This window comes from Ambystoma mexicanum, chromosome 6p, assembly GCF_040938575.1.
Source record: "Ambystoma mexicanum isolate Mex_15411 chromosome 6p, UKY_AmexF1_1, whole genome shotgun sequence".
NCBI lineage: Eukaryota > Metazoa > Chordata > Amphibia > Caudata > Ambystomatidae > Ambystoma > Ambystoma mexicanum.
The window spans coordinates 256,327,978-256,351,573 of NC_090935.1; the positions used below are offsets into that span (position 1 = coordinate 256,327,978).

The 23,596-nt window shown below is 48.2% G+C and overlaps 1 protein-coding gene across 3 annotated transcripts in view; it reads left to right on the top strand.

Annotated features, from left to right (window-relative positions):
* SMAD4 (SMAD family member 4) overlaps window positions 1-23,596 on the top strand; it is an 850,418-nt gene that overhangs the window by 67,870 nt on the left and 758,952 nt on the right. For all 3 annotated transcript variants that reach the window (XM_069626978.1, XM_069626979.1, XM_069626980.1), the window contains exon 2: window positions 1,885-2,261. In XM_069626978.1, the coding sequence (XP_069483079.1) occupies window positions 2,022-2,261 (240 nt within the window). In that variant the 5' untranslated portion in view covers window positions 1,885-2,021. The remainder of the gene's footprint in view (window positions 1-1,884; window positions 2,262-23,596) is intronic.

Below are 23,596 nucleotides of genomic sequence, written 5' to 3' on the forward strand. Positions count from 1 at the left end.
AGTTAAGGTTCTTTGGGGCTTCAAAGCCCGAAGACAACGAGGACAAAATTGGGGGCTTTAGAACGCGCCAAGCGAGCCGTTGCAGATGGGAGAGAAGCCAGTTCGCATTTGCACATTGAGGCGCAGTACATAGATGGATTCGAAACTTCAAGTTTTCACAGATGGCTTTACTACAGGATGTTGCAAAGAAAGAATGTATGCTCATTTCTAGTGAAGGTCAGCGGCTTTAATTTTCAGCTCGCGGCCTGAAGAGGCCCACAACTCGCACTGGCAGAATAAGATTCTATTGTTTTTTGACCTTGAGAGACGGGGACCATGCCGAAAGAACTTCATTTGAAGGGGGGGTGCAATAACGTAAGAGACGATAAGGCAGAAAATTCTGAAACTAGACAGAGTTTCATGTTAGTTCAGTATATGAAAAATCGTTGTCAAGAGCACAGTGGGATTTACGGACTGCATTACGCAGAGACACAATGGAAATTGCAAATATAATGTAAGTAACTCTTTAGCCGCTTTTATACCGGAATGAAGAATTAATGAATGGATGCATGAATAAATGAATGAATGAAGAGCTAGGAAAAAGTTTGTGGGATCGTCCTTGTAGCGGGCACATGGGCATGCAGGTCCACATTCCACACGCATGTAGACAGTCGTTTCTCATTGTGTGCTAACCTCGATTTATTACGTTACTTTTCGCATTGATTTTAGAGCTGCACATACTCCATTGCACTATCCTTGAAAGCAAATAGTTTTAGCTCGGCTGTAATAAATAAAATGAATAATATTAATAAAGATTGGCTGGCGAGACTAATTATAATTTTTATGTTTTCAAAACGGGTATATCCTTCCCTACTGCAACTGCCACCAGTTTCAGACCCCGGCAGACGGCTTCTTCAACCGCCAGCTGCAGCTTCTTGTCAACAACTGCACCACTTTGACAATCTTATGGGACGATCGCCAAGGGCCCATATGCCCTTACCTGGTACTAGCGGCTAGAAGCAACATATCAACCTTTACCCTGGCCTAGTGCCTACTTGATGGAACAGCCTTGCGGTTCACCATGTGACCAAAGTGCTTCTTTTAACAAAAACCAACACCCTGTGTACCATAAAGGAACAGCGCGTGACTCACGATAAAACAGAACAGTTTTTGCGGATAGAGATAAAAGAAAATAAATGGCATTCCGAGTTCATATGGCAATTGCTGAATCTTCTATAAACATTTAAAGTCAAATAAATGTACTTTACCAAATGTACTGTGTTGCTGTTTGATTTTAAAGTACAGTTTCATATTCCGAATTGTGGCGCGCAGTGTTGTGAGTTGATCTGTGTTGGTTTCCGGGTTCTGTGTGAAGTCGCGTAGAAGACTGGGCACGTTTGCCTACGCAGCACAGAAACGTCACGGAGAGAGGCGGGGAATATGAATGTTTTGATAATGTCAGGCTCAGGGGTGTGGGATATAATTTAGTGCCACAAAAGCAGGTCAGCCAGGGCGATGCGGCAAGTGATAAGATTATCACAAAACGGCGGTGCCCTACTGCCTGTTTTCGCGTGTGTTTAATGGACGAAAACTCGGGTAAGGTCCATAGGAAATTTTTCTAAAATCGAGCGACTTAGGCTTAAAAACACATGGCCGACCCGTAGGGGCAATAAAAAATGTTTACCGAACCATTCCTTTAATTTAGTTTGCTGGTGTAACCATCATAGGATTTGCCTCCATAAAAACATCTAATTCAAATGGAGTTCAGGTGTAAGCCTTTAGAAATGTCATATTTTAGTGTGGGGTTAAATATATTTGGGTTTAAACGCTGGTTCCGAAATTCCTAAGGATGGGCTTTGTGCAGCATTTTTTATTGTTAATAACTATTTGTTTTTTTTTCCTTAGGTGGTGCAGAAGACTTACCTGTCATGTTAGTTTGACCAACCATCTTGCTTTGGCTCATTATTGCTGAATCTGATCGCTCCAATAATTCATCGGAAATTGGTAATATCTTGGAGGACAAGCTGGAACTGTTTGACAGCATGTCAATTGCTAACACCCCGACAAGTAATGACGCCTGCCTGAGCATTGTTCACAGTCTGATGTGCCATCGACAAGGTGGGGAAAGTGAAACTTTTGCCAAACGAGCGATAGAAAGCTTGGTTAAGAAACTGAAAGAGAAAAAAGATGAATTGGATTCTTTGATAACCGCTATAACAACGAATGGTGCACATCCTAGCAAATGCGTCACCATTCAGAGGACGCTTGATGGACGGCTCCAGGTCTGTAAAACACCCATGATAACTTCCAATAGTCATATAAAATCAGTAAATAATCTTGCAAGTTACATGCTTGAAAGTTCAGTTGTGAGTGGTAGTAGAGATCGTTATTTTTACCCGGTAATGCAGCATACTGGAATGAGACCATGTCTATGATAGTTAATTTCGTTAAATCGGGATCATTAGTTCACCATTAATTACATTGCAAAACTCGTTATCTCAGGGTGAGGAGGAATATAATGATGAGCTATGCAACTGGGCTACAACACTTTATGGACTGATTGAAACAATCAAAAACTTAAAAAAAGAGGCACATGATGGAGGGTATAAATCACATTGCTGGAACCTGCACACTTGCATATTCAGAAGAACAAGTGTTCAATTTCGTCCAATATTTAAAACGATTGTTTTAAATATATAATGCCTATAACAGTCATCCTAGGACTTCCCCCATCCTAATGCAATTGAGAAAGAATATAGAGACTTTCACACCGTAAATACCTGATTTCCTGCTCACAACCTCCCCCATAATTCCTACTCGTGTTGGCAGTTGTAACATAAAACAGCCCTGTTGTATCTTGTTCCCTCTTACCGGTATTTCTGCTAACCCTCTGATTTTATATTGCTCCATCTCCACTGTTTATCTAACATAGGTTCATGCTCAACAGGGCCATTTTAACAGTTTGTGGGGCCCGAGGCACAGACTGCCTTAGGCCCCCCCCTTAGACCCATGCGGCCCCCCCGCCCAAACCCTCCTCACAAAACCCATGTCACTCCCCCAACCGCCCGCCCCCTCATCCCCTGCAAACCCATGCCCCCCCCTCCCAATCCGCAAAATGAAGGGATTACATACCTCCAGTCAAATTCAACAAACTTGTCTAGGCTTTAACCCTTTAAGTGCCACGGGTATTTCCCCCCAGTGCCAAGGCCTTTTTTGGTGATTTCGGTATGTCGCTATTCAATGCCTTGTAACTTTTTTGTTACATGAGAGATCTCGGCCAAATGTGGCCCCTTTTTTTCCCCACATGTAGGCGGTCGTCCTAGGTTGCTGTAGGGGGGTGGGAGAAAATAACCAAAAAGGGCAAAAATGTTGTGTTTTTTTTTAAAAAAATGCCAGTAAAATGATGTACAAAGAAGCCTGTGGCTTTTTCCTAAGAGCTAGGAACAAATGGTTTGCTGTGCTGAATTCCCCAATTTCCTGGCTTTCAAGAACAGGTTGCGTGGAAACGAAAATACATTATTTTGATGTGGTTATCAACCGTTTTGTGAGAGGTAGGCAATTTTGGCCATTTTTGCCAATTGGACCTGCATGGGCGGAATGGAAGAAAAGGATAAGAAAGCCGAATTGAAGGACAGAAAGGCATACATTTCTGAAATGTAGACAAAATTCCATGTTTAGGAAGGGGTGATTTGCGCAGGTCGGGCAACAACTAGGTAGGGGAAAATGCCATAGATTGGGGAAAAGCGGGAAAATGACCGAAAAGAAGATATGTGGTGGACATGGTTGGCTTGGTACGGCAATGGCTTCTATGTATTTTGAGAAAACCAATGCTCCACTACATTCCCCCGACTCTTGCAGTTAGGAAAGCACACATTTTTGGTAGTGTTTCACAAAACAAGCAAAACCACAAGCCAAAAACTGAGCTATGGTACACAGGAGTTTTATGCTTACGGCCTGAGTAGACATATTTAGCTTGTGTAAATCAGGAAAACCAATGTGGTGAGGAACTGCAAGCATACATTTTTTGAAAGAGCACAGGCCGATCTTGTCAAGGGTAGGTGACTTGTGCAGGTTACAAAAGTGTATGGTGCCTAAAGCAGCGACTAAATGTAGGGTACATTTGGGAAAGGGTTGTGTGATAAAGGGCACCATCAAATGGGTCAAAACGTTATGAAAACCACACAAACACAACAAATGTCATACCTTCCTGCGTTCCCACACGTGTCCCGGTGAAAACGGTACCTCATGTGTGGGTGCACCTACCTGGGCGCCAAGGGGAAAGCCGAACACACCCCTAACCCCAAGTCTGTTCTGACAGCTGAATTTCACACTTTTTCCAGACGGGCACACCATACAGATATGGGCCTATGGTGTCCAAGCCACCAAGGAAAACAGGGAACCCCATGCATTTCTGAAAAGAGGACACCCGTTGTTAGGATGAATTCTCTGTAAAGGCTAATTTCCCAAACCTAGTGAGTCCCCCAGCAGCTTTGCTGGATTTTTGGGGTTTATTTTTTTTCTCATGCTAAGAGTGAGACTCTTTTTCTTCCACTCTTAGGCATGATTTGAGAATGTCCTTTGACTATGTAATGTGTTTTATGGGCTATGGGGTCTTTTACTCCATAGGGCTTCATGTGTTTTTGGTATGTGTGTTACACAGCACCCTCAGTGCAGTAACACAGGGGTGTCAGAGTGACCCCAAAACATAGACTCCCTACCCTGGGACTGACTACTGTCTCCCAGGGCATGTAAAGCCACCATTGACTTTACTAGTCTTAAATTGTGAACAGAACCAGTACAAACCATCATATGGTGGAAGTACTGGTAGGGGTAATTCGATTGTCCCTGGGTCTGTTTTCCAAGGGGGCACTGTCCAGTCCCCCCTTGTCGAGTTTCTGGCTGGTGGCAGTGGTTACCACGCAAAATATTCCACCGGAATATTTCCTATGGGATTTTCCCATTCATTTTAAAGGCACCACTTTTTTGTCGCAATGTTAAAGATCCCGCCAGGTTATTTATTTAATATTTATTCCCCAGGTGGGTCTTTTTGCCAGGACTCGGTTTTAAAATGGCGTTTGTGTTCGCCTCTGTAACTCCAACCCAAGTCGAGCCCTTTGTTCCACTTTTGGCGGGCTTCTGCACAGAAGCCTCCAAAAGTGGTGCCACTCGTTCTGGGTCTAAAGGATGTGTGGGAGGGGGGGAATAGGCACCCTGGACTGAGTTGCCTCGGCAACTCAAGTCGCTCTCTTGTGTGATTGGCCCAGTGGTGAGCCGCCCGGCTCACCACTTAGCATGTTTGATTGACAGCTAGGACTGATGAATGGGGGTTTTCTGCATAAAAGCAGGGCTTTGGGGGCTGGAACTTCAGAAGTCGCCACAGGACCTAAAGAATCCGAAGATGGAGAAGCTGAGCCGACCTGCAACGACGCCACCACTGGTGAAGCCCTGCTGAACCGACTCACCACTTCCCAACGGCAGAGAAGATCTTCTTCCAGGAGAGTCTTCTTCCTTTGAGCTGGTGGGGTTAACCAGTTCGCCCTCTTTTTGCCTTCCTGGATCGTCTCATGGTTGAATCTCCCTTGCCAAGCACCCCGGCGGCCGTATAGACACGCTTCACCACTACCGCGAATAAGTGTAGTACCTTTTTAACGGGGAAACTCTGCGGCTGGTTTCTTCCCTGGCAGTGCAACTAGCTCCAGCTATCCCCGACGTCGAGATCTTCTCTTCCCCTGGACGAAGCACCGACTTGCCCCCGCTGGAGCTTTCTCACCATTTCAGGTACTGTGTCCCGCCGGGTCTCCCTTGCAACAGACTGTTCAAGGTGTCCCGTAAATCCTTGACTCTCTATCCTGGGGTGACCTGGGATCTGTTAACTAACTTTTCTGAACCGATCTAACTCCTTTTTGAACTATCTGCAAAGACTTTTAAAGTGTACTTCAACTGTGTGATCTTGGGCACATGCCGCCTTGCTCTCTCCAAGAGTGGGCCTGGCCTATGACCTTTTTGCTCTACAGTAGACCCTTCCTTTCTTGACTTGCTGTGGTTCTTTAAAAAGTGTTGGTATTGTGTGTTTTCCTATTTCTGCCTTTTCTCTCCCTTTTTAAATAATTATTGGAGTGCCATCTTGGTAAAGGGCTCACCTCTGTGTTGATAATAAGTGGTGTTCTTTTCCTAAGACTTGTCGAATAATTAATCAGGGATGCGTATATATTTCTAGTGACTGTGTTTGAACTTGTTTGAGATATTAGTGCCAGTGTATTTTTACAAGTGTGCTTTTAAATAAATAATTATATACTTTTATACCAAAGCTCTAGTCAGTGTTTGCTTGTGCTACTGTATTCTTGTACCTAATGTGTATACTCTATATACTGCCTAACTCTTCTTGAGAGAAGTCTGACTGCTCAGCCACAGCTACCAGGCAAATCTGGGTGGTACAGACTGCTACCAATTGGGTTTACTGCTCACACCTGTAGTCTTAAACATTTTGCAGTGGTCCCTAAGGGAACTGCACAGGTTTCTGCCTAACGCCTGTGGGAATCCGCAAAGGTCTGACTTGCACAAATCGGCCCAGTATTTATTACCCAGAACCCCCGGCAAAGACCCACATGGGAGAACGGTGCCCAAAGCCAGGGATATTACCGGCGACTTTGCTGGAGCCCTGGCTGCCCCGCGTTACAGGTTCTCCCCACCAGGGAGTCTCGGCAGTGTGCCAATACCTCCCCGAAGGGAAAAGCTGTAATGCACTGCAGCCGCAACTCCAGGACGGTTGGGGGTGATGTCCCTGGCCTTGGACATCCATGTACCATCTGGGTGTACCAACCCCTAAGCACAGCAGCAGCTCCAGGGAGCCCCGGCAGGATCCCCATTCCTCCCCGACATCTGTAACGTAGCACAGCCAGAGGTGGAGCCTGGGCTTGCAGACGGACAACCCACATGGGAGGGATCCATCCCCAGGAAAACACCAATGTTCTGCTGGCATAGGGGGCAATTTGTGGCCTGCCCCTGCAATTGTGTCTCAGCCCACCAACATATCTGCCCAGACGGCCCATTCCCACCCACACCACCAACAATCCAGCCCCAGTCTCACCCACCCTACTGACAGTGTGCCCTAACCATAGAATAATAAAAAAACAGTACTCGCATAACGTTGCAGCCGCTCGCGTAGAAAAAGCTGTAAACAAAACAAAAAACATGTGTTACCTACGGTCACACCAGCAAAACCAAATAATTTTCAAGCGTGCCCGACCCCTTGAAAAGCCATCCCTGGTGGTCTACCTAACCTCACCATCCCACTGAAAACCCATTTGTCCCTTCCTACGGGGAGATATCTGCCTCCAGGGAGGCCTGCATGAGGTACCCCTGCCACCTATTTTGGGTGAGGGGGGAGAGGGCCCCCAGAAATTGTGGGACAGACCCCCCCCCCCAGTGGGTGGGGCAGTAAGGTTTGGGCACCCCGGGGACAGATTGGCACACCAATGTGCCCCTTGGCGCCAAGGCAAGTTTGGTAAACAAAGAAAATAATTCAAAATGGCAGGCTGCCCTTTAGCGGGGGCTGAGGGGCACCCTACACCGCTGGGGAATTTTCTAATGTGAAGAGGGGTGCACCTCTCCACCCCCAGCCCAATTGGAGGGGTGGCGCATCTCATGTAGCCCTTCCTGGGGGCAGATAAGGGGGGGCGCTGTCCTGTACTCCTCCCTTGGCTCAGCCGTCCCTTCCTAGGAGCTGATATCTGGTCCCAGGGAGGGCTGCATGACATGGCACCCACTCCATTGCGGGTGGGGGCTGGGGGGGTTCATCGCTCCATCCCATTAGAAAATTCCCTGTCCCTTTTGGGGTGCCCCACAACCCCCCCCTAATATGCGTACCACCATTTTCACTTTTTTCCTTTGGTAACCCAACTCCCCTTGGCGCAGAGGGGGCACATTGGTGTGCTAATCTGGCCCTAGGGTGCCCAAACCTTACTGCCCCACCCACTGGGGGGCCTGTCCCACAATGTTTGGGGGCCCTCTGCCCCCCCTCACTCCAAATGGGTGGCGGGTGCACCTCATGCAGGCCTCCCTGGGCCTCCTACAAACGGCTGCGTGAGGTACACCCCCCCTCCATTTGGGGGGGAGAGGGCCCCCAAAAATTGTGGGACAGGCCCCCCAGTGGGTGGGGCAGTAAGGTTTGGGTTCTCCGTGGCCAGATTGGCACACCAATGTGCCCCTCTGCGCCAAGGCAAGTTTGGTAAACAAAGAAAATAATTCAAAATGGCAGACTGCCCTTTAGCGGGGGCTGAGGGACACCCTACACCAAACCAAATGCAGGAGGGGGGCATCTCATTCAGCCCTCCCTGGGGGCAGATAAGAGGGGGGTTCTCATGCAGCCCTCCCTGGGGTTGCATGCCCCTTCCTAAGAGCAGATCACTGCCCCCAGGGAGGGCTGCATGACATGTCCCCAAGTCCATTTTGGGTGGGGGGTGGGGGGGGGGGGCAACCTCTTTCCTTTAAAAAAAAAATCCCTGGTGGTCCAGTGGTGGGCGGGGGGTCACTCACCCCAACACCAGCCATGATATCTATTTTTTTTTCTTTTGCTCCCCATCACCTATCCGCCGCCAGGGGTCTCCATACATGTGGCCCCATGCTTGGGTAAGCAGCCCCCTCCCCCATACTACAAAGACATCCCTGGTGTCTAGTGGCATTGCTGCCCCCGGATCCAGCTCCCTGCGCCTGATCCGGGAGCAGCAATGCTTACAAAAAGGGTGTCATTGGAAAGGGGAGAATCTCCCCTTTCCAAACGACACCCTTCCCAAAATCCCAGGTGACCTAGGGGTCCCCCAACCCCCACCCCCCTTCCCATAGTATTTTTGTATGTCATTTTTCTTTTTTTTTCTCTCCCCCCACCCCTGAGGGCAGATGGTCACCCATTCGCCCCCAGGGGTCTACATACATGTGGCCCCATGCTTTGGGGCCACGGGGGAAAGGGGGCTGCTTACCCAGTAAGCATACCCCCTCCCCCCGCGTCACAAACTGATCCCTGTTGGTCCAGTGACATTGCTGCCCACGGATCGAGCGCCCTGGAGAATCTCCCCTTTCCAACGACACCTCCCTCGATCTCCGGCTTGAAATACAGCCGGAGATCGAGGAGGAGAAAGGTGGAGACTCACCTTTTTATTTTCACTGCAGCATCCCGAAATGGCTGCTGCTGTGAAAATTAATTTCACTTTCACGTCGGCGTGCTTTATGCACGCCGACGTGAAACTGAAGGTAATCCAACCCCCTGGCAGTGAGGAGGGACCTCCCCCTCACATAGCCCGGGGGTTGGATTACAGTTTTGAGCGATCCCTGCTTTGCAGGGATCGTTCAAAACAGAATGCTAAAAAGGACGAGCTATCTCGTCCTTGGCACTGCGTACGTAATGTCAAGGACGAGATAGCTTGCCCTTGGCACTAAAGGGGTTAAATGAATTATCTAGTTGGTAATCTTACACATCGCTGTGACCTGTTTCCCCAAGAGGGTGCTATGTTGAAGACATTTTCACTTTGTTTTTCGAATAATATATTCATTTTGAAAGAAAATAAAGGAAAAATATTTTGAAGCGAATATTTTATTTAATAAAATGATCACCACAGTTCAAATTGACCATTTTTTTCTGTATGAATGTTTCCAAAGTACATACCCTTGAAAAACATTATATGACTAGGCATTGGAGAAAACAAAAAGGCATGTAACAAACTTCAAAATTCACTTAGCATTTCATTTATGCCGTCACAGCCGATAAATTCAAGTAATATAGAAAGGAATTAAATGAGAAGTACCCAGTGAGTATATGCTTTCTGCTGTCCAAGGATGATGTGCCTGAAACACTGCCAAGATTAAACTATATTTTCATCTGGATTTCATATTGCAAAATCAATAATTATATCAGAAAATCTTGTCTCTTGAATCATTCCAGACTCGATGCTTAACACAGCCAAATAATTAAATCTTGCTTCAATCATAAAGGTAAAATGGGGACAGTTAAGAGTTATACCTTCTTCGCCTTTTCATGGTAGCATGGACCGAGGGAAGGCTATGCTCTTGAAGGGTATGAACATAAACCAGTAGTGACCCAAACAACACTGGATCGCAGTCCAAAATAAAGGGAATGTCCAAGCAAGGTGTATGAAAATACATATACTTTAATTAAACACATCACCTGTAAAAGGACGAATAGAATATACTGTACAAAAAATCAACCCTGAAGGAACAACAGAGAAGATGAGAAGAGACAAGCACTCTGAACGTGGTTCCTGGGTTGGAAGGATATTTACTAGCCACAAAAAGGATATGCCAATGTTGAAAACGACCTAACCAGTCTCTAGTGCCCAAGTGGACAGAGGGGGCAGTACATGGCCAACAGCACCTGTATTTAGTTATTATTGGGCACAGAGTAGTGGCGAATGTGGTCACTCTGTGCAGCAGAAGGGGGGGCTCTCAATGACGCATGTCAGAGCGTTACCAGGATTGCTTTGTAGTTGAGCCAGGCTGAGTTGGGCTTCAGCTGCTGGGAGGGTTCGATGAGTGATGTTCTAGGGAATCGAGTCAGCGGGCAACAGTCGTTGAAGTGGTGACTTTGGGGCATCGATGTTCATGTCGTTAAAGCGGCCGTTCAAGGGCTAGCTGTGCTGAGCCATGGTTGTAACCCCTGGTCCAGCAGCGTCAAGCTGGTTCAAAGTGCAAGCAATAGTTCATCTTGGTGGAGGAGCGCAAAAGCCAGCCCTGGCACCCCATGTCTCGTTCATGGTGCAGCAACCACGGAGTGACCAGTTTGGTAGAACAGACAGCTTCAGCTGGTCTGGGCCTCCAGCTGCTGTGAAGCCTGCTCAGGGGGACTCGGACAGGATGGTTCCATTCATGGTCTCCTCTCCCAGCTTCAAGAGATGATGGCGCAGAGTGGTAGGTCCTGGTCCACTTCAAAGGTCACTCCTGATTTGTCCTGGTAGTGGGTATGGGGCAGACCTTCCTTCCACCTTGGACAGGTCCTTCACCTCAGGCTCAGGGCTATGGAAAGCGCATCTTTCCCAAAGGAAGTCCAGTGAGTTCTTCTCAGGTGAATCTAAAGCCTAACTTAATGGTCCAATCCCTGTTCTTGAACGGAGTGGACCTTGCCCTTCTGAGGCCACATCCAAAGTGATTTGCTCCAAAGGAAGTGGAGGGGACAGGAAAGAGAAAGGGAGACCGATAGAAACAGAATGGTGGAAGTCTCCTTCCATTAACCAGGGCATCCGGCCTACTTTAATTCCAACCCCTTCCCTTTCCCCTAAGAACAAAGGCCCTTAGAGATGCAGCACCCTGGTGTGAGGTTGCTCCTTTTGAATGGGTTTGCTCCTTTGATGCCCGGGCCCAGGACAGCTGCCTCTGACGGGAGGGGTGGGGGAGCTGTAACCTGCCCTCACAAAGAGCTCAAAGAAGAGACTCTGTCCTCACAAAGAGATCAAAGAAAAGACTCTGTCCTCTAGGTTCCTGTCCTGCCATTTGGCAGTCTCCTTCCAGCTGGCCAGAATACACAACACCTTCCACAGCAGAGTTGACGCATGTGCGTTATCAATTGTGATGTGGTCGCCACAATCCTAGGTAGTACCACGCACCATGCCGAAACTCAGGCATAGCTTTATTTAGACTTTACCCTGCCACCAGCATGTCTTACTCATGATCATTGTAGTTTTGGTACCGGGGCGGGGGGGAGAGGGGGTGGGGGGTATATCGTAAATGCCGCACGCTGCGGCAGAAACTCATCCGTCACTGGCTGTCGAGTGGGTATCTTCTGACCTTTGAAACTGCTCTATGTCATGAGCAGAGCAAGTGCTGCAGATCAGGCTACTGATGACTGCAGGGCACAAGTACACTATGATTTTGGCATGGAGTTGCTGAAAAGGGGCATCTGGTTGACAGGTTACCCTTTTGGAGATGGAATTACCTGCATAATTTTATGTTTAACACAAATCAAAAAAGCCAGGGCTTTGCACCCTTGTCAGATGGAATTATTCACACTGTGTACATTCTAAAATGTAACCTGTCATGCTCAGGAATTGATCAAAGGGGACCCATAATATGAAAGATATGTCTCCAACAGAGCCCAAAGTAAAGAAGAGACCAAGAGGTCAACTATAAGGGGGCTCTCAGAAACTCTAACATCACTTCCCATCACAGATTTTGCATAACACAATAGATGGTTAACAATGAGAAATGTAGCAGCTATCATTTCTCTTGCAATGCTGTTCTTGCTATAAAAGATATTGGTGTTAAGAAAGACACGCACCACCACTAACTAGACCAGCACCATAGTGATGCTATTTTAGTTTACATAACTTGTTCTTTTTATTGCAGATATGCTTAGTAGCACAGTAAGTGTTCCTATCAACAGCTTGTGTATACTCGAATATGAACCCCAGCACACGAACACAGATCTCTGCAGCACGTGCTAATCAGCACTGAGCTGTCGTCTTCACTATGGTGGAACTAAAACGTATCGATATTCATTTCAACTTTATCGCATTTTATTAATGTATTCCCCAAGGAAAGATGGAATCGCCACAAAGTTTGTGCTGTAGTGAATGCACAAACTGGGCATTTTGAGGTTGTTGATCTGATCTGAACTTGGTTGTAATACCTCATCAGCACACTATGCATTATCATGATGTGTTTAACCCTTTAAGTGCCACCGATGAGCCGGCTCGTCAGTGGAAACCGCTCCAGGTTGCCACCGACGAGCCGGCTCGTCGGTTTTGGCACTCTGCTTTCCCTGCAACTGTAATCCAACCCCCGGGCTATGTGAGGGGGAGGTCCCCCTTCACTGCCAGGGGGCTGGATTACCTTCAGTTTCACATCGGCGTGCGTAAAGCACGTCGGCGTGAAACTGAAAGTAAAATCACTGCAGCAGCCATTTTCGGCTGCTGCAGTGAAAGAAAGAAGGTAAGAGCCCTTCTTTCTCTGCGTTGATCTCCGGCTATATTTCAAGCCGGAGATCGAGGCGGGTATCGTTGGAAAGGGGAGATTCTCCCCTTTACGATACCCATTGTGTGGCATTGCTAGCCGCGGATCGGGCTCAGGGCGCGCGATCCGCGGCCAGCAAAGTCACTGGATCAATACAGATCCGTTTGTGACGCGGGGGAGGGGGGGCTGCTTACTAGGTAAGCGGCCCCCTTCCCCTTGTGGCCCCAAAACATGGGGCCACAGCGCCAGAGACCCCTGGGGGCAGATGATCACTGCCCCCAGGGGTGAAAAGGAAAAAAAAATCGGTGGGAGGGGGTTTGGGGCCCTGGGGCCCACTACACCACCAGGGATATGGCAAAAAGTGGTGTCCTTGGAAAGGGGAGGTTCTCCCCTTTCCAAGGACACCACATATGAGGCATTGCAGGTCACGGATCGGCGCAGAGCGCTCGATCCGTGACCAGCAACCCACTAGACCACCATGGATCCGTTTGTGAGTTGGGGGGGAGGGGGCTACTTCAAGTAAGCAGCCCTCTCCCCCCTCCCGACCCCAAAGCATGGGGGCACATGCATGTGAACCCTGGGGCAGATGGCTGACCATCTGACCCCAGGGAATGTAAAAAAAAAATGAAATGATGGGAAAAGGGGGTGGGGGGCCACTAGCCACCATGGATCTTTTACTGAATGAAAGGGGGGGTGCCCCCCCAACCGAAGTAGCAAGGGGGTCACCCCTTGTAACCCTCCCTGGGGGCAGATATCTGCTCCTAGGAAGGGGCATCTGACCCCAGGGAGGGATGCATGAGGTGGGGCCCTCCATTTGGGTTGGTGGGGGGTGAGTGCCACCCCCCGTTGCAGTACAACATTCGCTGCAAATTTAGGGTGGCCCTCAGCCCCCCCTAAAATGCAGGCTACAATTTTGTATTTTTTTTGTTTACCCAAGTTCGCTTGGCGCAGATGGCCACATTAGTGTGCCAGTCTGCCACCAGGGTGCCCAAACCCTACTGCCTCATGCACTGGGGGTCCTGCCCCACCTTTTGTGGTGGCCTTCTCCCCCCACCCCAAATGGCTGGGGGGACACCTCATGCAGCTCTCCCTGAGCCTCCTAGGAAGGGCTGCATGATGTGCCCCCCCCCTCCGTTTGGGGTGGATGAGGAGAGGGCCACCACAAATGGTGGGACAGGCCCCCCCAATATATGGGGCAGTAGGGTTTGGGCACCCTGGGGGCAGATTGGCAAACTTATGTGGCCATCTGCGCCAAGCGAAATTGGGTAAACAAAGAAAATAATACAAAATCGTAGGCTGCTCTTTAGGGGGGCTGAGGGGCACCCTACATTGCCGGCGAATGTTCTACTGTAACGGGGGGTGGCCCTCTCCCCCCACCCCAAATGGAGGGCCCCACCTCATGCATCCCTCCCTGGCGTCAGATAGGGGGGGCCCACCTCATGCATCCCTCCCTGGGGTCAGATGCCCCTTCCTAGGAGCAGATATCTGCCCCCAGGGAGGGTTGCATGAGGTGGGGCCCTCCATTTGGGGAGGGGGGGTGAGTGCCACCCCCCATTGCAGTATAACATACGCTGCCAATTTAGGGTGGCCCTCAGCCCCCCCTAAAAAGCAGCCTACGATTTTGTATTATTTTCTTTGTTTACCCAACTTCGCTTGACGCAGATGGGCACATTAGTGTGCCATTCTGCCCCCAGGGTGCCCAAACCCTACTGCCCCATGCATTGGGAGACCTGTCCCACCATTTCTGGGGGCCCTCTTCCCCCCCCACCCCAAATGGAGGGGGTGTGTACCTCACGCAGCCGTTTGTAGGAGGCCCAGGGAGGCCTGGATGAGGTGCCCCTGCCACCCATTTGGGGTGAGGGGGGAGAGGGCCCCCAAAAATGGTGGGACAGGCCCCCCAGTGGGTGGGGCAGTAAGGTTTGGGCACCCCGGGGCCAGATTGGCACACCAATGTGCCCCTCTGCACCAAGGCAAGTTTCGTAAACAAAGAAAAAAATGGAAAATGGTGGAACGCTTTTTAGGGGGGGTTGTGGGGCACCCCAAAGGGTCTAATGGGATGGGGCATTGACCCCCTGCCCCCCCCCCAGCCACAATGGAGTGGGTGCCATGTCATGCAGCCCTCCCTGGGACCAGATATCTGCTCCTAGGATCGGACGCCTGAGCCCAGGGAGGAGTGCAGAACAGCCCCCCGCCCCCATTATCTGCCCATGGGGAGGGCTACATGAGATGGCCCGCCCCTCCAATTTGGCCATGTGTGGGTTCCCACGGGTATCCTCTTTTGGAAAATGCGTGGGGTTCCCTATTTTCCTTGCTGGCTTCGACACCCTAGGCTCAAATCTGTAGGTTGCCCACATGAACAAAATGGGCAGTGGCGAAAGGCTTGGGGTTACCAGTGGGTTACCCTTTTCCTTTTACGCCCCCGGTAGGTGCACCCATACATGTGCGGTACCGTTTTCATCAGGACACGTGTGGGGACGCGGGAAGGTAGGCCACGTGTTGTTGGTGGTGTGTTTCGGTGTGTGGCCAGAGCAAAATGTTTGAGAATTGTCTGTATTTCCCGCCAATTTCAGAGACCTTTCCCTGTGTCCACTCACCGAAACACGTCGCCAACAACAGATATCATACCTTCTCGCGTTCCCACAGGTGTCCCGATGAAAAAGGTACATCACATGTGTGGGTGCACCTACCGGGGGCGCAAAAGGAAAAGGGTAACCCGCTGGTAACCCTTCGCCACAGCACAATTTGTTCATGTGGGCAACCTACAGATTTGGGCTTAGGGTATCGAAGCCAGCAAGGAAAACAGGGAACCCCATGCATTTCCCAAAAGAGGACACCCGTGGGTATGCGCAGAGGTCTGACTTGCGCAAAGCGGCCCAATATTTATTACCCAGAACCCCAGACAAAGTTAACATTGTGTTTTTTCCCCACCAAATATCACACTTTGTCGGGGATTGTGGCTAATAAAAACTGGGGCAATTTGCGCAAGGCAGACCTCTGTGGATTCCAACGGGTGTCCTCTTGTGGAAAATCATTGGGGTTCCCTGTTTTCCTTGCTGGCTTCGACACCCTAGGCCGAAATCTGTAGGTTGCCCACATGAACAAAATGGGCACTGGCGAAAGGCTTGGGGTTCCCTGTGGGTTACCCTTTTCCTTTTGCGCCCCCGGTAGGTGCACCCACACATGTGAGGTACCGTTTTCATCGGGACACGTGTGGGGATGCAGGAAGGTAGGCCATGTGTTGTTGTCGGTGTGTTTCGGTGGGTGGCCAGAGCAAAATGTCTGAGAATTGTCTTCATTTCCAGCCAATTTCAGAGACATTTCCCTGTGTACACTCACCGAAACACGTCGCCAACAGATGTCATACCTTCTCGCGTTTCCACAGGTGTCCCGATGAAAAAGATACCACACATGTGAGGTACCGTTTTTATCGGGACACCTGTGGGAACGTGGGACGGTAGGCCATGTGGTGTTGGGGGCGTGTTTCGATGGGTGAGCCGAGCAAAATGTGCGGAAAATGTTTTTATTTTCCCACATTTCGGACTTTGCAGGGGTGTCTGGGTAGTAAATTCTGGGGCGATTTGCGCAAATCATACCTCTGCGGATTCCCACGGGTGTCCTCTTTTCGGAAATGCATGGGGTTCCCTGTTTTCCTTGGTGGCTTGGACACCCGAGGCCCATATCTGTATGTTGTGCCGGTCGGCAGAGCGTCTGAAATTCCAGTCTGAAAAAAGACTTGGGGTTACTTGTGTTTTAGGCTTTCCCCTTGGCGGCCAGGTAGGACACCCACACATGTGAGGTACCGTTTTCATCGGGACACCCGTGGGAACGCGGGACGGTAGGCCATGTGTTGTTTGTGTGGTTTTCATAACGTTTTGACCCATTTGCTGGTGCCCTTTGTCACACAACCCTTTCATTTTCCAAATGTGACCTACATTTAGTCGCTGCTTTAGGGACCATACTCTTGCACAAGTCACCTACCCTTGAAAAGGTCTGTCTGTGCTCTTTCAAAAAATGTATTCTTGCCGTTCCTCACCACATTGCTTTTCCCGATTTACATATGCTAAATGCGTCTGTTCAGGCCGTGAGCGTAAAACTCCTGTGTACCATGGCTCAGTGTTTGGCTTGTGGTTTTGCTTGTTTTGTAAAACACTACAAAAAATGTGTGCTTTCCTGACTGCAAGAGTCAGGGGAATGTAGCAGAGCATTGCTTTTCTCAAAATTCATAGAAGCCATTGCCGTACCAAGCGAACCATATCCAACACATACCTTTTTTTCGGTCATTTTCCCACTTTTCCCCCCCATCTGTGGCATTTTCCCCTACCTAGTGTTTGCCTGACCTACGCAAATCACCCCTTCCTAAACTTGGAATTTTGTCTACTTTTCAGAACTATATGCCTTTCCGTCCTCCAATTCGGCTTTCCTACCCTTTTCTCCCATTCCGTCCATGCATGTCCAATTGGCAAAAATGGCCAAAATCGCCTACCTCTCACAAAACAGTTGATAACCACATCAAAATATTTTTTTTCCGTTTCCACTCAACCTGTTCTTGAAAGCCAGGAAATTGGGGAATTCAGCACAGCAAACCATTTGTTCCTAGCTCTTAAAAGGAAAAAACCACAGGCTTCTTTGTACATCATTTTATTGGCATTTTTTGAAAAAACCCAACATTTTCGCCCTTTTTGCTTATTTTCTCTCACCCCCTACATCAACCTAGGATTCCTGGGTGGCGTTACGACCGCCTACATGTGGGAAAAAAAGGAGCCAAATTTGGCCGAGATATCTCGTGTAACAAAAAAGTTACAAGCCATTGAATGGCCACATACCGAAATCACCAAAAAAGGCCATGGCACTGGGGAGAAATACCCAAGGCACTTAAAGGGTTAAGTCTTTAAAAAAATTGTAACGCAGTTTTTGGTGCGCAGTTCCTTTAGTTCTGCTGAGAACCAGGTGTTGGAGTGTTTGTTTTTGGCTTTTTTCTTTTTGAGGGGGGCGATGATGTCTATTGCTGTAGTGATTGTGGATTTGTACATGTCCGCCAGTACAACTGGGTCTGGAGCGGAGGGAAGGTTGGAGGTGAGAGTGTCTAGGTAGGGGAGAATCCTTTCTTTATTTTTTATTTATTTATTACTATAGCGCCGAAGCCCGCAGGCATCAGGGCACATTACATGAAGACAAGGACAACAGAAAAGTGACGGGACATTAGGTTAAGATTACTGGTTCTGAGTAGGTTACATTACATGGACATTTGTGTTTATGCAGGTCCTTTATTTGAATAACAGTATCTTCAGTTTCTTTCTAAGGGATGGGTATTTAGATTCCAGTCTTAGGCTGTTTGGGAGCTCGTTCCACTTAGATGCCGCTTTGGTAGTGAATGCTCGTCCAAGCCCTTTGGCTTTTTTTGGAGTGAGTTACTTTCACAAACCCTTGCGCCTTGGATCTTAAGGTGTGGCAAGGTTCGTATTAGGTTATTTGTTTTTTTAGGTATACGGGTGCGGATCCATATATACAGTGATGGACAATGGTCATTGCTTTAAAGGTGATCTGGTCTTCCATGGATAACCAATGAAGGGACTTTCTGTCTTCTGTGAAATGTTCATCCCTTTTTTTCTTGGTAATTGTCCTTACTACATTGTTCTGTATGACCTGACATTGTTTGCATTTTTTTTATTGGCCTTCATAAGTAGTGCATTCCCGTAGTCCAGTCTGGATAAGATTGTGGCTCTGGCTATGATGGTGCTGTTTTGTTTACTTAGTAAAGGCCTGATGCGGCTGAGCAGTTTTTGGTGGTATCAGCAATTGTTTTTCAGATATGTTACGTGGGCTTCCAGTCCTAAGGATGCTTAATGGTAGACCCCTAGTGTCTTGACCTTATCAGAGACCCTGACATTTGTGTCTTTGATCTTAAAGGTGGTGTATTCTGTGTCTAGCTTAGTGATGTTTTGGGCGCTTCTAGCCATGGCTGGTGGTCTTGGGCTGAGTTTTTTTGCTGTAGTGGCACACGTAGGGATGAGGAAATGTATAAGTGAGTGGTCTGACCATCGTGTGGGTGTGATGGAGCTGATGTCGCAGTTGTGGTCCGCCACCCAGTCAAGGGTGCGTCCTTTGCAATGTGTGGGTGCGTGGATTTTCTGCACGAAGCCTAGTTCTGGGAGTGCTTGAGCTAGGGCTATGGATGGTCTGTCCTTCTGGTCATTGAATACCAAGTTCAGAACGCCTAGGAGGATGGTTTTTGTGATTGTTTTTAGGTTTTCAGCTAGGATGTGTATGAGGTTGTCATGGAAGTCAGATATGGGCCTGGTGGGCGGTAGGCTAAATTGAAGGTGATGGTAGTGTTGGAGGATAGCGAGATTTTGGCTGCAAGGGAGTCAATATTTTCTCCAAGATTGGAAGAGGATTGTCTTATCTCTAGGTGGTCCTTGACTGAGGGCTACTCCCCCGCCTATGGTTATAGGTCTGTCCTGTCTAATGATGGTGTATCCATCAAGAATAGCAAGTGAGAGGGCAGGGACAGCTGCATTGTGTAGCCACGTTTCAGTGATGGCTAGGATATCCACGTTTCATTGATGGCTAGGATATCGAGGTCGAGGTTGGTTAGGAGGTCATTGATTTCAAAGGCGTGTGGAGGAAGGGATCTGGCATTGATCAGTGCACATTTCAGGTTAGAGGGTGTCAGGTGTCAAGATTTCCTTGTTTTCTGTTAAGGTTGCTTCCTTTGTGGCAGTGGAGGGTGGAGCCTTGGGCGTGCTATGTAGGGTTAGGTTAGTTGTGTGTTTAGGCTGGCAAGAGGCATGTGAGCTATCGTGGCTGATTTGTGACATTTTGGGTGGGTGTCTGGAGCGGAAGCCTAGTAGTTAGTTTCTGGAGCTAGTGGTTCTTGGACGTGTTGTGTGGTTGGTAGGTTTCAAGTGGGTAGCTCTGGGGTTGGGTTTGGTGGAGTAGGATGGGAGGAAGAATGTGGGAGCAATATAAGATGGGTGGGGGGCGTGCACTATTGGCCATATTGCATGCTCAAAGTGGGCACGGGGAGCAGTAATAATCAATTGCGGGCAAAACTAGGCAGTATTGGGCATGAATAATCAATTGCGGGCAATACTGGGCAATATAAGGCTTGACTAATCAATTGCGGGCAATACTAGGCAATATAAGGAATGAATAATCAATTGCGGGCAATACTAGGCAGTATTGGGCATCAATAATCAGTTGCGGGCAATACTAGGTAATATTAGGCATCAATGATCAGTTGCAGGCAGTACTGGGCATCAATAATCAATAGTGGACATAGGGAGAGTCCGTTGTAGGTTGCTGTGATAACACAACTATTTCTACTAGGCACAAAGTATAGCACGATCACCTTATGGCATAGAACAACATATACAAGTAAAAAACCTCAAACTATGTTGGGTATCCTTAAAAACTTGCTTAACCTTTTTACCACAGGGAATATCCCCTCTGACTCATGGGGATATCTCGTGAGGTTATGTAAAACATTCTAACCCAGGAGGTCGACCGGTTTCGATGGTTCCAGTGGTTCAGACCATAATGAATGGTAACTAGATTACATGTTCCAGTATGTCTCTCACTGGGGCTGACTGGACGGGTTGCTCCGTTCCCTGTAGGGAACACAAGAAACAACAGAGGAGGGGCCAAACTTTAGTTGTACAGAGGTCAATTAAAACATGTGTGACAGTCCACTATCTCATTAGTGCACACTGTCTCAAAAAAAGTTGGTAATATATCCAACGTGGATCTAAGGATGGGTGCATAATAATATGCTTCCACTTATTGTGTGGCTGTATGTCAATATTATCCCAAGGGAACCAGCGGGGGAGGGGTGCTGAGAGGGAAGGGGTGAACAAGGCTAAATTACACGTGTGCACATGACAACCACCCTGTGGGCTTCCTGGGGTGCAATCACGGGTATATAGGGATGACCATGCGAGAAGTGAAAAAGTGCATGATAGAGCACCGCTCTTGCATCAGAACCAGGAACATCACAGCCCTACTAGTTCCACATTTTTTGGATGAGGGTCACACTGCAGAAAACTTCAGATGGACCATTCTTGAAAAAGTCACGCGGGGGGAATTTCAATGAGATCCTGTTCAGGCAAGAACAGAGGTGGATATTTCGACTGAACACGTGCCAACAAGGGCTCAACGAGTCCATACAATGGCAAGAGTTGGCAGTAATCACTCACTAACCTGACACTATAAATGACCCTTTCTGGAATCGTACAAAAATGTCGACCTGGGAACTGCAACGGCCGAAAATGCTGACTTTCTTTTTCGAAAGACCTGTGTAGTTGATACTCCCTCTGAACCGTTTAGGTTGTGTTATGATTACTGTTATATAATGGTTAGGGAAGGCAGTTGTTTTCTCTTTTTTATGCTTTGTTAAATTACTACACCCTGTTGTTACATCGATCCCTCCCACAGTGCAACATCTCGGTGTATGCAGATAAATAGATCACACTTGTCCTGCTTGTTCCATCAACTTAGCTAGTCGCTGATTGATATTTACAACTCATTGTGGTTGCCAGCCCTGCTCTAAAGATGTACTGTAACAGGCGTGCTGCAAAGCGACAACTCACAGAGAAGTAAGCGCGTCAATGTTTTTTTTGTTTTTCAAAATTATTGGCAACATTGAATGGCGGGAACTAGGGCGAGATTGCCCCTCACCCCCTTCCCATTTGTAGGCAGTTGTCCTGGGCCCGGGCATCATGCTCATAATTTCCAGAAAGGGTATTTTCAACGAAAGCCTTCACACAAAAACATATTTATTGTGCATTGGTTTACATTACTATTACTTTCCTGTGACATCTGGGGATGCAGCCTGCTTTTGTTTTCTGCTTTTGGACATATGCTCCAGGGAGGTTATCCCGGCCAATAACGACTGCAAATCAAATGTGACATGGCTTAGAAGTAGCCCACTGAGATAGCATTTTCCGACCCTATTTGGTGGTAGAAGGCGCTATACATACAATTTGAAGACAGACATCATTTAGCTCATACAGCATGCTGTACAAAATCTATACTCCGTTGCTGTCAGATTTGTTGCCCTCTTGGGCTATACATCCCTGCTTTCTGAAACCACACACTGATTTACAAATCCTGTGGATGGAGGAGCCCCCAACCCCCACTGTGTGCCTTGCAGAATCAAGGGCTCAGGGGGGGGGGCTGCCGCGCCAGAAATACTTTCCACTAAAGTGAGGACCTGCCTGCCAAGGCCTTACGCAGGCTCCTTCCCCCAATATGACACACGTTTCTTACTCAGACAAGCATTTAAAAAAAGAGTCATGCTATTTTGGGCACTTAAGTAATCAGGCGTTGCAATGCTCTGCTAAACGGCACTCATTGTTTCCACCTCTGAAAGGATGAAAGGCTGAGTCGGCCCTGATGGGGGTTCAGAAACTGTGTACTGTAGGTTATAGAGCTCGCACCCCATTTATTTTTCCTTTAACTTTGTCTATATTTTTGATACTTCCAGCAGGTTATTACAAATCCAACGTAATGACTTCCAGCAGGTTATTACAAATCCAACGTAATGTAAAAGGTGAACTGTTATTGGCCGTTGTGCGTATCATGCCGGATTAAAGCTAAATTTGAGATAAATGATGGCAGTACCCCCTCAAACATGCGCTAATGCATGCATAACAATCTGGCCGTGGTGCTGTGGAGGCCGAATTAAAGAATCCTAGAACTGATGTGATATTTGCACACGGCAGCACAGAAACTGGCAGCTACAGTTTCACATCACATTCCACGTAATTGCACTTCTAGACAGTTTTAGACACGTTAAGATGCAAAGAATGGTTCAGAATAACACTGTGCTGATTATGTACTTAAGCTAGTATTTAAATTGAAGTGTCTGTGTGTTAAACTTAATGATGCAGATGCTAAGCCGCACATCCCAATTTGTTGTCACTGGGAATTTGCTGCAGATTCCAGAAGTGCTATGCAAATAATATCCTCCAACACAAGACATGAGGAACCCTCACCCAGCGAGGCCGACCTGCACGATGAGGTCCAGGGCAGTTTGCCCGTCTGACTGGCACTCCCCTTGTGATGATCCTGAATGGAGGGTGAATATGTGTACCTTCCCCAATTTGATGACCATTCGTCCTCCTCTCATCAAGTTTCGAGGACGAGTGACTTGAGGAAGAGCTCTTCAGTCTCCTGGCTGGCTATCCTTCTGTGGCAGGCAGGCAGGCAGGCATGCTGTTGGCAGAAAAGTGAAAGTGCTGATCGTTGGGGGCAGACAAACCGTAACAGATGCACCAAGGGTGGGCAGAGCAGCTGCCTCAGGCAAGCTGCTCCAGGGGGCCACGCAGGCAGGAAGTTTGGAAGCATCCAATTCAAAGCAGGCAGGAATTATGATAGAAGCCAGTGCCTGCTGCCTCTCAAAACACGGGCCCTCGTGCTGCTCGACTTTGAGGCTCGCGCTGGTGCGCTCACTTGCTCTCGCAACCATGGCCACACCCAGCAGTCAGGGAACGCAGAGCAAGTAGTGGCAATGATTGGCTCACTGCAAGGAGGGGTGGAACCATCAGACAACAGGAACACCTCCATGTCAATCATCATTACTGTTTTTTAGTGTGGGCTATTATGTGGCGGCTTAGCGCCACCTATAACCCAACACTATTGCATTAGAGTACAGATAGGTAGA